This window comes from Leptonotus elevatus, chromosome 17 (genome assembly GCF_054856555.1).
Source record: "Leptonotus elevatus isolate MCC_2025b chromosome 17, RoL_Lele_1.0, whole genome shotgun sequence".
NCBI classification, from domain to species: domain Eukaryota; kingdom Metazoa; phylum Chordata; class Actinopteri; order Syngnathiformes; family Syngnathidae; genus Leptonotus; species Leptonotus elevatus.
The window spans coordinates 16,633,571-16,648,349 of record NC_141255.1 but is presented as its reverse complement, the minus strand read 5'-3'; the positions used below and the strand labels follow the sequence as shown (position 1 = coordinate 16,648,349).

The following is a 14,779-nucleotide window of genomic DNA, read 5'->3' as shown; positions in this document are numbered from 1 at the left end:
AATTTAGTTCAAGATTTATTTTGACAGTATAAAATATGCATGTCCTAAAGTAAAGCAAAGAATGAAGTAGAAAGGCTGTTTTTATGAATATTTTTTTTGAAGACACCACAACAAAAAGGTTCAAATTCACATACTTGTGTTTCTTTCATGTAAACCTTGATGAGATGAAGTGGGAATGCTGATCAACTGACTCCTTAATGAGACCTCTTGAACGTGGTCCTCTGCATTAGTACCGTTTTCCTTGCCAATGTCACGCTAAAAGGAGGGAAGCGGAAAAAGTGTCGAGCGATGCCGTCATAGCCGCGTATAAACGCCAGCTGCCGATGAGTGTCGTGGAGGAGCTCCATCTTGGTGGCGTTTGCCTCCATCAGGAGGTGCGAGAACATTTGCATGTCAGGACTTGCAGGGTGCAAATCTTCTCGTTTGTCATATCTGTGGAGTGCATTTGTAAAAACAAAAAACAAAAAAAGCCCAATAAATTTTGGCTTTAAAAAGTGAACAATGAATACACTAACCTCCAGTGTTGGTGCTGCTCCAAAAAGCGAGATACTCCCGTTTCAGCAGCGTAGGTGTCAATATGAACAAACACGTCTGAGAAGATATAATACATAGATAAAATGGATGCTATCTTTCAAAGTTATAGATGGTATCTGTCAAGAAGTGCTTGGCAAAATAAGGCACACTCAGTTCTTCGATGTGGCCAACTGCACATTTATGAGATATTGTAGAAGTCTATAGTGCACATAATTGGGCTGCATTTCAAGTTGTTTTTTAAGATCAAAGTGCAATGATTAATAGATATTTAACTGATTATCTAATGAATCAATTATTTTGATAACATTGACAAATGGAGAATTGTTTTCACCAATGTGTGCAGAAATTATTTCAAATTTGTTTCCCCCCTAAATTAAAATGTATTTCTTTTAAATCCATTATAATTCAAAAATGATTGAGATGCATTAGTAAAATAAAGTAACCATTTAATTGATTAATTCAAGTAATTGTTTACCTGATTAACCTTCCTAATCTACAATTGACCTGGCCCATTTGTCTGTTGTAAAAATCACACAGACCAAAGTTTGCCCACCTGTGATCCTTCCTACCTGCCGTGGCCGGCAACAGCCTGTGTAGTTCCTGCATCCCTCGGCCTCCTGGGTAATTGTGATGGGAAACGTATAGGCAAACACCGGAGTATGCCGCGTTCATCACCAACTGGCCCACCACAACAGCCGATCCCAGTTTATACATCCACGATTTCTGGTAGTTGCTTAAACTAAAAAACACAAAAAAATATTCCGTAAAGTTATTAATTTTGATTCTTAGATGATTCCGTGCTGTTTTGTCCACGAACATAAAAGAGCATCCTCTGGCAGCCACCAGAGTGAGCACGGGGAAAGTGTATATGATGAAGCGCAGCTCTTTGTGCGGCAGCAGCGAGTAGACGAGGATGAAGGCGACGGCGGGTAGAAGCAGGAGTCTCATCCGTCGGTCCAGTAGCCCAATGGGGACCAATGGCAGCGTGCAGGCTAGGCCGCGGGGCAAAGCCGAGTAAAAATACCAGAGAAAGGGTGAGGTTTAAAAGAGGAGTCAAGGAGAACCTGGCTGGGGAATTCCTGGAAATACTTTCATCTAACAGCGTCTAGTAAAGGATATTCCCCAGTTAGAACTTTTGTTGAGAATGGTGTTGTACCATAAGACCTGGCCTTCGGGCCACAAAGGCTTCCTCCAAAAGAATGTGTCAATCACCACAGTCAGAGCTGCAAAACATATGAAATCAAAGACCGGCTTCACATTTGGCAAACTAAATGTACACTGTTTGCCTTCCACTAACCTAATGAGAGCAATCCAGCAGGAACGGCGTAATAAAGAAGTTCCAGAAAGCCAAGCTTTCTGCTCAACAGCGATATTAGCAACATGAGACCTAGCAAAATGCAGAGCTCCGAACGGAACACGATGATGACGAAGGCGGAGAGGCTGATGAAGCTGCCGTGTTTGTGAGCCATCCAAGAGGTGAATGCAATAAGGACTGCAAAGACAAAATGAACAGTCTATATTTAAAAAAAAAAAAGAAAAAAAATAGAAGAGTGGTAAATCAGAATCAATACGTCTACAGCTGAGATTATTGGTGTTATCAGGGACAAATCAAAAAGGTATGAGTATGGTATCTTGTAACATTCAACATTTCTATTATTTGTTCAATAAAATGTTTTTAAATACTTAAAAATATTGTACAAATTTAAATGTAAAAAAAAAAAAAGAGTCACATTTTTACTAGTTTTACATTTTTAAAATACAATCTGAATTTTGATCGCATGATATCTTGCAAGATTAAAGTATTGTATTTTTTTTTAATTATGACACTCCCCTTTTTTAATTTAAATTTAAAATTCTAAAGTGTGATGCCTTGAAACATTCACCTTTGCGTACAGTTTGAGTGTTATTTTCCAGATATTGTCTTCTTTCTGCTCCTATCCATTCATCACTGAAGAATATTGTTTTATATCGTCTTTTCTTTCTTTTACAAATGAATGAAATAAATGATTGTAATGAAAAATGAAATATTGGGCACCTGTTAATATTTAATTGTTTTTATTCTCCACACAGGAGAGCCCAGACTGAGATTCAAACCCAGCACCTCTCACCTGGGAGGCAGCCGTACTAACCACTAGTCTATTGTGCTGAAGAGAATACTGTAATTAATTTTCACAGTGGTGCTTCTTACCAATTGGTAGCGCAAACACATTAGGGAGTGTCCTGGTGCTGTAGAACATGAGGTGAAACTGAGACGTGCACATCAAGCAGAAGAGGAGCGCCACTGTGGAGCCAAATTGCCTCCTCACCTCTCGCTGCATATGCCACAACGCAGCGGCCACACACACTCCCAGAGAGCCTCGGACTGAAAATTAAGAAACAACATCATGAGACAGAGTTCTGTCAACTTGGTGATATGTGCGTAATGTACCAATGAGTTGTGAGGAGAATTTTGGCGCGTCCAGCAGAGAAGACAGAAACAATACAGGGGAGCAAAGAATACAGATGAGCAGAGGTCCAATGAAGGTTCGTGGAACCACACCGGGGAACTCATGGTGGTCGTACTGAAAGAAATCATCAGCAGTAATAGGAAACATTAGGGCAGGGAAACATCCACATTTCGCATTCCAACGTCAATTTATTAAGCTCATACAATCCCTAAGCAACTATTTTTATATTCCCCAAATTTCTCCTATTCCACATTTCCCATGAAAAAAAACAACAATCTCTTTAAAATGGTGACATTTTCCAAATTTAACCTCCATATTCATACTTCTTACAAACTTATTAAACCAAATCAGACCAACAGTTTAGCTCATTCAAGACACAGCATTAGAAATAATTTGTCACTGTCATAAAATTCCCGAATTTTTAAATAGTTCACATTGTCCACAAATTGACTAAATCAGGATATATTGGGAGCTACACTTCACATTCCATTTTCTCCAGAATGCCAACCTGTCCAGTGTCCATTTAAAAAGTTTACAGAGTCTATCTAAATGTATTCATCTTTCGGGACATTCATGGAATTCCAAAAAATCCCAACTTGAACATAATTCCATATTTTCGCGTCTTCTAGTTCATGACATGTCCTCATATGATTTAACAACATTTAAAGTGTATTTAGTGACTTCTGTTTACAATATTAGCCTAGCCTGTTAGCTTTCACCTGCTGCTCCGTGACTCCGTACCTTGTCAAATTCAAATGTGTGATACAAGAGGTCGTGGGCCGCTTGCAAATTGAAGCTTTCTTCCACTTTGGTGAACGGACAGATTAACAAGTGTAACAGAACCACGGACGTTAATAAAAACAGGAGCGGGAGCCCCAAAACATTAATTTTTTCAGCCATGACAGCTTCAGGAGGTCGCAACTTCCGGTTTAAACCGGACGTTATCTTTCACACGCGTTCTTATATCTTTGGAACATTATTTTTTATTATTATTATATTAAATGCAATATTTTTTTATTCAATAATGTATTTGGAAAAGGGGATGACTTCCACTATTAAATTTCGCAATTGTTAACGTTCTACGTGGGAAATAAGCTAGATGTCCCGAGCGTGGCGGCAGGTGATTGGCTTTCCATTTAATTGGCAGGCACAAAGAGCCAATCGGCACAATACACAATTCGACCAAGGGGGCTGAAGCGGAAAACTGGAAGTGCATCTTCTCCTCAGCCGGCATGTAAATATTACTTTATCGCGCGTTGTATTTAAACGCTCTCTCTCTCTCTCTTATTTATTCTAAAAGACGGTACAGTTAGTCCGCTGTGTGCAACACTCCGAAAAAAAACATTTAGAGCAAGTTCGTTGTGGGTGGATTTTACTGTGTGTCCTGATGAAACGGTGAAATGCTGCCCACGGGTCCAGAGCTGCGACTTCTCGGGCTTTTGTCCTGTTTTGTTTTACTTTTTCAAGTCACGAATGCCAAGAGGGATTTAAAGAGTGCATGTGTTACCTGCCAGCGGATTACTGATAATTTCCAAAAGGTAAGCGAACATGTAGGAACCACTCCCCTGTTCTAATGAATAAATAAGTTCAAATGTAGATTCCACATACTGCATTTTTAAGGATTTTGGTGTATTTTTAGGGCTATGAGACAACTGCAAATCAAAATTTTGGTGGCGGCAACACAGCCTGGGAGGAAAGGAAACTGTCCAAATATGAGACAAGGTGAGAGACCAAACTCCAGGTCAGCTTGTCACTCTCACAAATATAACATGCTTGCATTAAAACAAACTCGGAACCACATGCAAATAAAATAGTACATATGACATTCCAGAATTTTAGGACGTTTTGTGTCCCCAAAGAAATTTTGAATAATCCATGCCCAATTTACATAACACAGACCTGCTGTGTAAATGATAGTTATCCTGAGACAAAATGTAACAGTAGCTTTAGCAAAATCCTAAATATTACCACATAGCGTTTGTTGTCTTGTGCCAACTTGCATCTCTTAATTCTGCATTTTTCAGTGAGATCCGGCTGATGGAGATCGTTGAGGGGCTGTGCGACAGCAGCAGCTTTGAGTGCAACCAGATGCTAGAAGAACACGAGGAGCTGTTGGAGACCTGGTGGTTTAAAAGGTCCGTGGACTCAAAATGTTGATCAAAACATCTGCTTGACCTGTGTTTGTTTGTTTGTTTGAAATGCAGGAAAACGAAACATCCTGATTTGCGTAAATGGTTCTGCATTGACACCATCAAAGTGTGCTGTCAAAAAGGCACATTTGGACCTGACTGCAATGGTGAGGAAACTATCAGTGGTACTAATGTTGTCCAGAAATATTCCATTTCTGTTACTATAAATCACGCACAGGTTGCAGTAGCGTTTTTGTGTGTGTGTCAAAGCTTGTGTCGGAGGCTCTGAGAAACCATGTCACGGGAACGGCAAGTGTGACGGCGACGGAACCCGAGGAGGGGACGGCAAGTGTACATGTGACGTCGAGTACACGGGAGACTTGTGCCTGGACTGCATTGATGGCTACTTCAATGAAGTGCACAACAATTCCTTCTCCCTATGCACGGGTATGACAGATCTTATATCAAACTTCATAGTTCACCTTAAAATCACTCGCTGAATAATGAGCATCTCCTCTCCGTTAGAATGTCATTCCTCCTGCAAGACCTGCAGCGGCGGGGCAACCAATCAGGATTGCGACGAGTGCAAGGACGGTTGGGAGGAGGATGACCAGGAAGCCTGCCTTGGTATAATAAGCTAATTTCAAGTAATAAATTGAACATTATTACATCTGCAAAGGCATTGACGACATGGGATGTGATTGCAGATGTAGACGAGTGCTCCAAAGACTCACCTCCATGTCTAGAAGATGAATACTGCGTCAACACGGAAGGCTCCTACTCCTGCAAGGGTAAAAAAACGTGTGCATCTTAAATCAGTCTAATTGAGCTTATTTTTTATTTTTTTTGGGGGTTCCCTTAGGTTGTGATAAAGTGTGCACGGGATGCACTGGAGCCGGTGCAGACAAGTGCAAGGCGTGTGCCGGTGGCTACCAGGACATCGAGGGCACCTGCACAGGTTTGCCTGGTTTCTTTTATGGATCCCAAATGGGCATGTTGAAGGAAATAGATGTCGGTTGTCCAAGAGCAATGAAGATTTAGCGTTATACTTTAACAACAGAACTACAGCTTCATCATTTTTTGTGTTACACATTTCATTAGGTAATTAAAGGGCTTTATCCAAATTGTTACTTTTTTTTTTTTTTACATTTATAAATAGATTGTAAGGCTCTACTGCTGTTTGGCCATTTATTGAATCACTTTCTTGCAAACTTATATAAATCAAAGCTAAAATTATTGTTTTACTATTCTACAAATGTTTAGATTTATTTTTAGAAGTAAATGCAATTCACTGGTTTTGTATTTTCATTAGATATTGATGAGTGTTCTCAGGGCGAGTCGATGTGCACTAAGGAGCACCAGCAGTGTGCCAATACCAAAGGCAGCTACAAGTGCGTCTGCTCCGCCGGCTCCAAGGACAACGATGGCGAATGTGTCCAAAAGACACAAGAAGGTTTGTGTCATTCTTTGTCAATGCTCGTAGAAGAAGTTCAAGTCATCTTGACTGAATCTTTCTTTTTGTGTCATCAGACCAAGAGGAGGTGCCAGTGGTAAACAAGACGGACGAGAGTCCTCATGCAGAGCTCTGAGGAATTGGGCACTGACCAGGAATGAAGATTTGATGCTGCTCATTTTAAACACAAATAAAAAGCACTTGCATAAATTTGTAAACAGTGGAGTGGGTGGGGGGGAGAATCAGGGTTTTCTACCTGTGGACCAAGGAGTCATTGAGATTTCATGCTGTTCTTTTTCTCTCCTGTGCTCAATCTAGCATACGTCCTTATTTGATGTTTTAAATTAAATAAAGATTTGATCTAATCTTTGATGCAAACACATTCATTGTCAACTGCTAGGGGGAGGTAGATTTTTGTGGTAGTGATTATAGATGACCAGAAGTGGGCAGTGTAACCATGAAAATGAACTTGCCACTCTGATTCGTTTTTCTCCATTTAATTGAGTAGTCAAAATTAAGCTGAAATACTTTTGTGGTGTTATTGATGACTTGTGGGGACTCCCTCCTCATCCAGACTGTAAATGAACTCACAAAGCCACAGATTTTTGATTGCATTTTCTCTCTTGGAGGCAGCACTTGATCATTTGGTGTAGCGGAGTGGTACATGGCACCGGCAAACATAAATACACATCACATTTTGACAACCTTTTCCAGCCACAATAAATAAAATGTCACAATGTCATCACATTATGTCATGACAGGCCTTCCATGATCACGACATACTATATTTACATTTGCATTATCTTCAAAGTGTACGTGTCTCGAAGGTACATGAGGCCATTTTGGCGTCTACGTTGAGGGGAGGATTCAGTGCATTCTTCTAGTGTCATTCAATTCACCACAGATGAGTTTCTCTGATCTCAGCTATCACCTGGCTGGCTTTCTGCAATGCCTGCATCACCCAAATAAAAAATAAATAATAAAAAGAAACAGACAGCAGAAGGATGGTTAAGGAACTTTCTATTGCTTCTGCAGGGACATGAAGACTTGAGCGGGTTTTACCTGCAGCATGTCGGCCGCTTCCTTGCGTCGCTGGGCCATGTCCTCCGACTCGGTCAGCAGCTCGTTGAGGAGGCCCGACTTGTACAGCTGACCCACCAGTTCGCTCTGGAGGCTGTCCTTTACATGATTGACGAGGAAGTGCATCACCGCCTTGGGCACGCTGACGGCAGTCATTCAAAATGAAATAATACACAATCATGATACATTTACATAAAATTGTTCACGAGGTGCACTGCAACAAAGCGGGTTCTCTGGAAGCCCCTTACCTGTCTTGGATGTTCTTGCGCACAATCAGAAAGTAGGACTTGATGAGGCGTTCGATGACCTCGCAGTCCCGTTGCTCACGAGATGACAGCTTCCTGGCTACTGGTACTGGCTACAAGTTGAAAAACAGATTAGTCGACAAGCAACGCTCCTCTTAACAAATCCGGAGCGTAGGACAAAGAGGACAAGTCACCACATCCAGAAAGTTGACAGCTCCCTTAAGAGGGCTTCCTGGACCCGAGCCTGAGCCGTCCTCCCCTTTCTTGAGCATCCCCCTCCAGGTGCCTGTGCTGTCCTGCTCGCCCTGCGGCCCCGCTGCTGGAGTCTAGGATCAAGAAGTACCACCAGCATGCAAACACATAAGCTAACATAAAAAAAAAAACAGCATTCAACTCTACTGTAGGATCCATTGTCACTTCTGTGAAGTCTGGCACCTCACACAGGCTTTCAGAGTAAAAAGAGTTTGGAAATCAAGGATGATAGATCAAGACTGGGGGAAACACAACATTGTTAGTGCAAGTCCACACAGGCTGGGGCACGAAAAGAGCATGGCATGGGGAAAAAAGATTAGGGTACAAGCCAAGCCATTCATCCATCCACACAGCCGGCCAGGCGCGGGACCAGCAGCTGCCCACCTTGGCACCGTCCGCGTCTGCTCCGGACGCGGGGGGCTCGCCGGAAACCGCAGCCGGGCCTTTGCCAAGAGACTGGCAGCAGGAATGGAGAGAGATCAAATAACAGCAACAGAGTTAGAGAGAGAGAGAAGGGGAGGACCCAATTGAGAGCGAGAGAGAAAGGGGGAGTACAGTACAAAGTCATTTGGTTCCTTCATTAAAGAAATAATAAATTAATAAATTAAGCTGTTGGATGTAATATAACATCTCAAAACCCTTGCTTGAATATCAAAGAGGGAATATACCTTATCCCTGGGCACTGCTGTGGGTAGTTCTCTCATCCGGTTTCTCCTTTGCTCCTATATATACACAAGCATGACAGAGAATAGAATAAACAGAGTTCTCCTACAGAACAGATGACAAAAATAAAACAGTTACTAATTTACTTTTGTGGAGTAAAAAAGTGTAACTTTAACTAACAAGCTAAGACATAGAAATGACAGATGTTCAATAATCAATACCACTTTTTTTTAAGTCTGATAATAGTACAAGTACTCAACTCTTCAGTAGTTACTGATAACACTTAACACGTAAAATTCCTCCAAAAAACAATCACAGATCATTTCAAAAGAAAGACATACATATCCAATATAGCATTTCCCACAAAATGACAGGAAAGGAATGGCAATTTTGCATTCTTCTTATTTCTAGTCCCTGATTATAAAATGTCCATAAGATGGCGGCCAATGCGAATACCAATACCTTCAACTTAAGCCGGGTATCGGCCTAATACTGGTATCAGTACTGCAATCTCTAATAGAATTAGTCAAGTAAAGTGGTGATGGAGTAATTCTAGCGCTGCATCAATGCACTGTATTAACGTTGTAACAAAAAAGTGTTCCCCTAAAAACGTGTTTTTTGGTGTTAGCGCACACCTCGATGTTGTTGTTCATGACCCCGCAGGCGTCTGCAAAGTCTGGATGCTTCGTGTTGATGTAAGCCAGCTCAATGGCAACCAAATTGTGGACCTAATGGAACAGGACAACAAGCCAACAGCTCTTGCTTAATTCAGCATTCAAACACAAATCATCTAAAAAATATTATTGAGCAAGAAAAAAGAAAGCATACCATCTCATTCGTGACGGGCAGCCTCTTTCTCAAGAGGGAAGTGACTACTTCCACGATGGCCTCATGGAGCTTCGGGAATCTCTGTAGCTCCTGGGGGACAATTAGCAATTAGCACAAGCAACGGAATAACGCCCGCCACCCCCTGTATGGAAGCCCGACTACCTGCGTGCTGTAGTTGCTGCAGTGCTGGATGATCCTCTGCATCTCCTCGTGGACCAGCTCCACACAGCGCAGACTGGGCTCCTCCAAGCGCTTCACCTGCTTCTTCACCAGCAGCTCAAAGGAGATCTCGGGCACGAACAGAGAGGGGCGAGGGCCCTGATGCAGGACGGGAAAGGTGAAAGGTCATCCATGCGTAACTTTGAGAAATCATCAAGTAAGGCGGTACTCACGGTTGCGTTCCTTATCGCTGTTAGGATGTCGATGGTGCTGAGGCCTCCCAGGGGATCCACGCACTCCAAAGTTCGGCCAAAAGTCTCGTGGAATATGTAACAGATTCGGGCTCCACCACACCTAACATGGAGCAGTGAGGGAGCATTAGATGTGATTGACTTCACACGATAAAAGGCCTTTTGCGCATGATTTTGATGGCACCAACACTCACAGCTCTGCCGTCTCGATGTACTTGGCCGTGCCCTCGATGGTGTTGCAGTATTCGGTGGCGAACTTGGTGATGAGCTGGAGCAAGGTGGCGCTTTGGTCCTCCACGGGCTCGCCGTAGCTGCCGAGCAGCGACTGGTACTGGGCAGCCAGCACGTTGATCCGTGTCTTCAGGTCCGGCAGACAGTCGCGGATGTGATGCATCAAAAGTCTGACATGACGACAAGGAAGGCTTCAGGCAAGCTTCACGAGTGTCGACATTGCCTGACTGTAAACCAAGGTAACTTAATATAGTTGACAAAAACTAATGAAACAACTGAAAACAAAATGTCAAAAAAATAATCTGTGAACAAAATAAAATAAAAACAGGAGTGTTGTCATACAAATGATAACTAATTGAAACAACATTCCTGCCCTTTGTTTCCATCATCGCCAATTGATTTTGAATGAGATTCCATGGTTTATTTAAATGCATTATTTTGGTATAAGAAGGACGGTCAAACAGTTAATTGGGAATTGTAGTTCATTGTAGTTTATTACACAGTACTTTTTTTAAAATCTTGAATTTGACAAATACTCCACATAGAAAAAACGAACATTAATACTAAAACTAATAAAAAACACAACAAAATCAAAGCTTTTTAAAGCTACTGAACGCAGCAAACGTAATCGTGAATTGCTACTGCCACCTGTGGTCAAAAAATTTAACCGCACGTACCCTTCTTCACATACACAATGCCCACAATATCACATCGGCAGAAAGGGACCTGGAAATTCGAACCCGAATCCAGTCTAAAAACTATTGTCAAGGAATGTCAACAGCTAATGCGTTAATCTACTAATTGGAAGATGTTCCAGTCATAAATGGTCAAATTAAAAGGCTATTGTAAAGATAATTTGGGGAAATTGTTACAAAGAGCAGCTTTAAATAAAAATACAAACGAATACAAACTTATAAAGCCAGCCTTAAAATTAAATACAAGTTACTGAATTTTTTAAATTAAAGTTAATCATAATGAAAAACACAAAACTATTATAATCCTGTTGTAAATACAATTAACTCCAAGATTATTTCTAATGTTGCAGAAAGCAAACATGAGGCTTTGCTCTTCAAATGGTTCAACACACAGGAGCAAAATGTGTTTAAATATAACAAAATATCTGTAAATCATGTTAAAATTGATTCTTTTTCATCAACTTTGTTTTTTCATTCCTTGATACCTTTTATTTGATAATGTAGAAACATAGCTCTGCTGCAAATATGCAAGAAATTTATTTGAGGCATATGCCACACGATGGTGGCAAAGCACTTTTTCCAATTAGACAAAGCTTATGGCATGACTAAATGAAGCTCCTTCCCTCACTTCGGTATTGTTCCCTTTCACTGGACGTGGCAAAATAAATATTTTTATATTAGACATGGCTTGGGCCTGAGCTCAAAATAGTGAGAATTACTACTTGACTGTATATTTATTTGTATTTTATCTATATTATTCATATTAATGTCATTTAAGAAATAAACTGTTCTGTTTTGTATTTCTTGATCAAACAGGCAGTCACAATGCTATATTTTTTGTTATATTTCTATTGGCTGATATTTCTAGCATTTTAAGTCAACTCTTCGTACATTGAAAATGCAACAATGCAATTGTTGAAAACAAATTCATTCAATGTTAATAATCAAGATGGTACTGACCTATTAAGGGTCCTGGCCAGGTATTTGGTCCCATTGCGATTAGCAAGCGAGGGATACTTCTTCTGCAGGAAGGCGTGTTCGTCACGAATGGCGTCAGCTACAGACTTTTTATTGTTGATGTCCAGCTGGCTCCTGTGTACGTCAGAGAATCTACAGTGTTATATTCCACATATACAGTACATCAATGCTACTTTGAGGGAGATTCATTATTAATATTTAATGTTGAATACAAAAGCCATGCTTTAATTACACTAATGGGTCATAAATAAACAATACATATTGACTCATATGTCAGAGGATTTCTCTCCAGACTCATGTTGAATATGTGCAGGGTGGTGCTAACCTGTTGACCACGCCGATGAGTCCCAGTTTGACAGGAATGACTCGACCCATCAACACATCCATAGCATCGGTACCAGCGTCCATCAGGTCCAGCTTGGTCACCACAGCCAATGTCCTCCTGCCTGGAGGGTCAATTTTAGACATTTTTGTTATTTTGCATATCACACTTTGAAAATCACTGTTGTAAGGGAATTGCTTTTGGACTTTACCGTCAGGGTCCACCTCGCGGGCCACCTTGAGGGCCTCTGACGTCGCCATGTCAGTGTTGGCGGCGGAGACAGCTAATATGATGGAGTTGGGGTTGGAGATGTGCTTCAGGATGAGATCTCTGATCTGGATCTCAATGTCTTTGGGCTGATCTCCCACAGGCAACTGAGACAAAATGGCGGTTGTTCATGTTAATAATAAGGCGACACGCGTACATTCGGTTTAGGCGTGCCGTGTTACCTTGGTGATGCCAGGCAGGTCCACCAGGGTGAGGTTGACAACGTGGGGGGAAAATATTTTCAGGTGGATGGGCTCATCACTGATGCCCTGCACAGTTAAATTGGGTTTACAAAATGAAATCTTACAGCAAAGTAGATGATTAAGTATGATGAATAAGTAGATGATGATGAATTTAAATCCAATTAAATGGTATGAAAAATACATTAAATGGGAACTCAAGGCAAATATTTCCCTTACAATAATATGTTCTACCTGCCCCAAAAATGATTTTGCCGATTTATATTGCATTTGTGGAATAGAAATTAAGCAGATGATTCCATTTGTTTTGATCAATGAGACGGTGCAGCCATCTTGTACTCTGCTGTTGACCATAATTAACATCAAAGTGCCTTCGGGCTCGTATTGTGAACGTCACGGCTCACCTGTTTTTTGGTAGCAGCGATGGCGTAAACATTCTCACCTTATTATTTCCTGACACTCGCTCGGTTTCAGCTTCTATTTCTTGCCTAATTTCTTCAAAATCAGTGTAGATCTGCCCCCCAAAAAAACAATAAATAACATTTAATTGATTACTATGTAATGCTTGAAACCACACTACTTGTTACCTTATTCTTGGTGTGCAGAAACTTCCCCCACTCTTCGCCTTCTCTGCCTGTACAACACAAAGGCACAGTTTAGGGCATGGCCGCTTAGATTAAGACACTAAAAAGACTGGCAACTATTGAGGACAGGATGCTAGGCCACGAGAGGCAGGGTGGCAACAGGGCTCCACTTAAAAGCTAGGGATCAAAGCAGTGTATGATGGGTGAAGGAAGAGCCATAAGTGAGTTAAAATATGATTCACATGACTACAATGCACCTTTATGGAGCTTTTTCACACCCTGGAATCTGCAAGTAATTAAACAGCAACAGAAAAAAAGAGCACTTTATTGTCAAGAGACTCAAGACACCAAAATGTGTGGCGGAAAACATTGAGAACACTATGAAAGGATGGGAAGGAACAGAAAAACGGTTTCCTCTGGAAGGGGATGGGAGAATCATAAGTTGGTGCCTACCGATGTCGTCATTTTTGCGGCCATCTCCCGGATCGACGTGGACCAGCTGGAGGATGAGAGGCCGCCTGGTAACGATACCGGTCCCGCGGGGGAGCAGGTCACGGCCCACCAGGCTCTCCAGGACGGAACTCTTGCCGCTGCTCTGGAGATGCAACAAAAACAGATTTATGTGTTTTTTGTCTGAACGAAGCGCCCTAGCTCACTTTAACTCCTTGGGGCCAAAATGCCACAAGATGGCACTAAAGGAATAGCCGAGTACAAAAAGAGTAACTGGGCAAGTTTCTCAGTGAAAAAGAGATGATGGGAATCATGGGATCCAAGAAAAAATGCAAATAGGCAAATTCATGAAAGCCAAACCGAGGAGTCACTGTAAATGTATTTTTAAAAATAGGTTTGCATTGCCGTGTCAAAAACCTACTAAAATGTCTAAAAGGAAAGTAGTAACTGGTATTTTGACAGGTTGGTGGTGATGATGATGGTGACTGGTTTGAATGAAGGTAAAAAACACATGTAGGCACCTGTCATTTAGTACAGTAGTGGCCTAATTTGGCAGGATTCTTAAATTAGCACTAGATAAAGGTTATCAGTCTTTCCAGTAAAGATTTTAATGCACTCCAGCTAAATATGTACGTACGTGTCATAAACGTCTAATATAGTCCACTTAAATTCAAAACTAATATAAATCAATTTGACCAACTCATCCTCGGGTGCATTTAATGACAGTTATCGTAGCCTTACTGTACCTGGGTCCCTACTACAGCTATTTGAGGCAGCTGAATAATATCCGCGCCCACAGTGTTGAACACATCCTGGAGCTTGTTAATGACGGGAATAAGGGCCTCCATGTCTTCGGTTCCGCGACAAAACGACGAATTCGCCGGCTATTTTTTGTGATGGAGCCAAAGTCATTCAATGTCTCGGCATCGCCACCATTGCGACGAGAGCAGCTGCGCTTGAGTATTCGCAGCTATGGGAATTGTAGTTCTCGCACAACACTCAACTGTGGCC

At 41.5% G+C, this 14,779-nt stretch overlaps 3 protein-coding genes across 7 annotated transcripts; 1 reads left to right on the top strand and 2 right to left on the bottom strand.

The window, feature by feature from the left end:
* Positions 1-76: 76 nt before the first annotated feature.
* alg12 (ALG12 alpha-1,6-mannosyltransferase) lies at positions 77-3,894 on the bottom strand. 4 transcript variants are annotated; one of them, XM_086058619.1, is made up of 9 exons: positions 3,723-3,894; positions 2,963-3,095; positions 2,723-2,896; positions 1,832-2,026; positions 1,655-1,757; positions 1,352-1,576; positions 1,104-1,273; positions 516-591; positions 77-432 (listed from the first exon to the last, which is right to left on the bottom strand). In XM_086058619.1, exons 1-9 carry the CDS (start codon positions 3,879-3,881, stop codon positions 195-197), a joined length of 1,473 nt encoding a protein of 490 aa, XP_085914745.1. In that variant the 5' UTR covers positions 3,882-3,894; the 3' UTR covers positions 77-194. The 4 variants fall into 4 exon arrangements, with proteins under 4 accessions (XP_085914745.1, XP_085914746.1, XP_085914747.1 ...); XM_086058620.1 differs by having other exon boundaries at positions 1,104-1,576; positions 2,723-2,760; positions 2,841-2,896; positions 3,723-3,873; XM_086058621.1 differs by having other exon boundaries at positions 1,104-1,576; positions 2,723-2,760; positions 2,841-2,896; positions 3,701-3,843.
* Positions 3,895-4,163: 269 nt separating this feature from the next.
* On the top strand, positions 4,164-6,781 carry creld2 (CRELD disulfide isomerase 2). The gene is made up of 10 exons (XM_086058344.1): positions 4,164-4,519; positions 4,621-4,703; positions 5,006-5,116; positions 5,186-5,277; positions 5,381-5,557; positions 5,636-5,737; positions 5,818-5,901; positions 5,973-6,068; positions 6,423-6,563; positions 6,641-6,781. Exons 1-10 carry the CDS (start codon positions 4,382-4,384, stop codon positions 6,697-6,699), a joined length of 1,083 nt encoding a protein of 360 aa, XP_085914470.1. The 5' UTR covers positions 4,164-4,381; the 3' UTR covers positions 6,700-6,781.
* Positions 6,782-7,044: 263 nt separating this feature from the next.
* LOC147160220 (dynamin-1-like protein) lies at positions 7,045-14,731 on the bottom strand. Of its 2 annotated transcripts, XM_086058342.1 has the most exons (19): positions 14,515-14,731; positions 13,772-13,913; positions 13,322-13,368; positions 13,177-13,248; positions 12,717-12,803; positions 12,479-12,641; positions 12,271-12,391; positions 11,928-12,059; positions 10,236-10,442; positions 10,024-10,144; positions 9,794-9,949; positions 9,632-9,721; positions 9,439-9,531; positions 8,809-8,862; positions 8,525-8,596; positions 8,083-8,214; positions 7,892-8,001; positions 7,626-7,785; positions 7,045-7,515 (listed from the first exon to the last, which is right to left on the bottom strand). In XM_086058342.1, the coding sequence occupies exons 1-19, from the start codon at positions 14,614-14,616 to the stop codon at positions 7,459-7,461; spliced, it is 2,118 nt and encodes a 705-aa protein (XP_085914468.1). In that variant the 5' UTR covers positions 14,617-14,731; the 3' UTR covers positions 7,045-7,458. The 2 variants fall into 2 exon arrangements, with proteins under 2 accessions (XP_085914468.1, XP_085914469.1); XM_086058343.1 differs by lacking the exon at positions 8,525-8,596.
* Between the last annotated feature and the right edge of the window lie 48 nt (positions 14,732-14,779).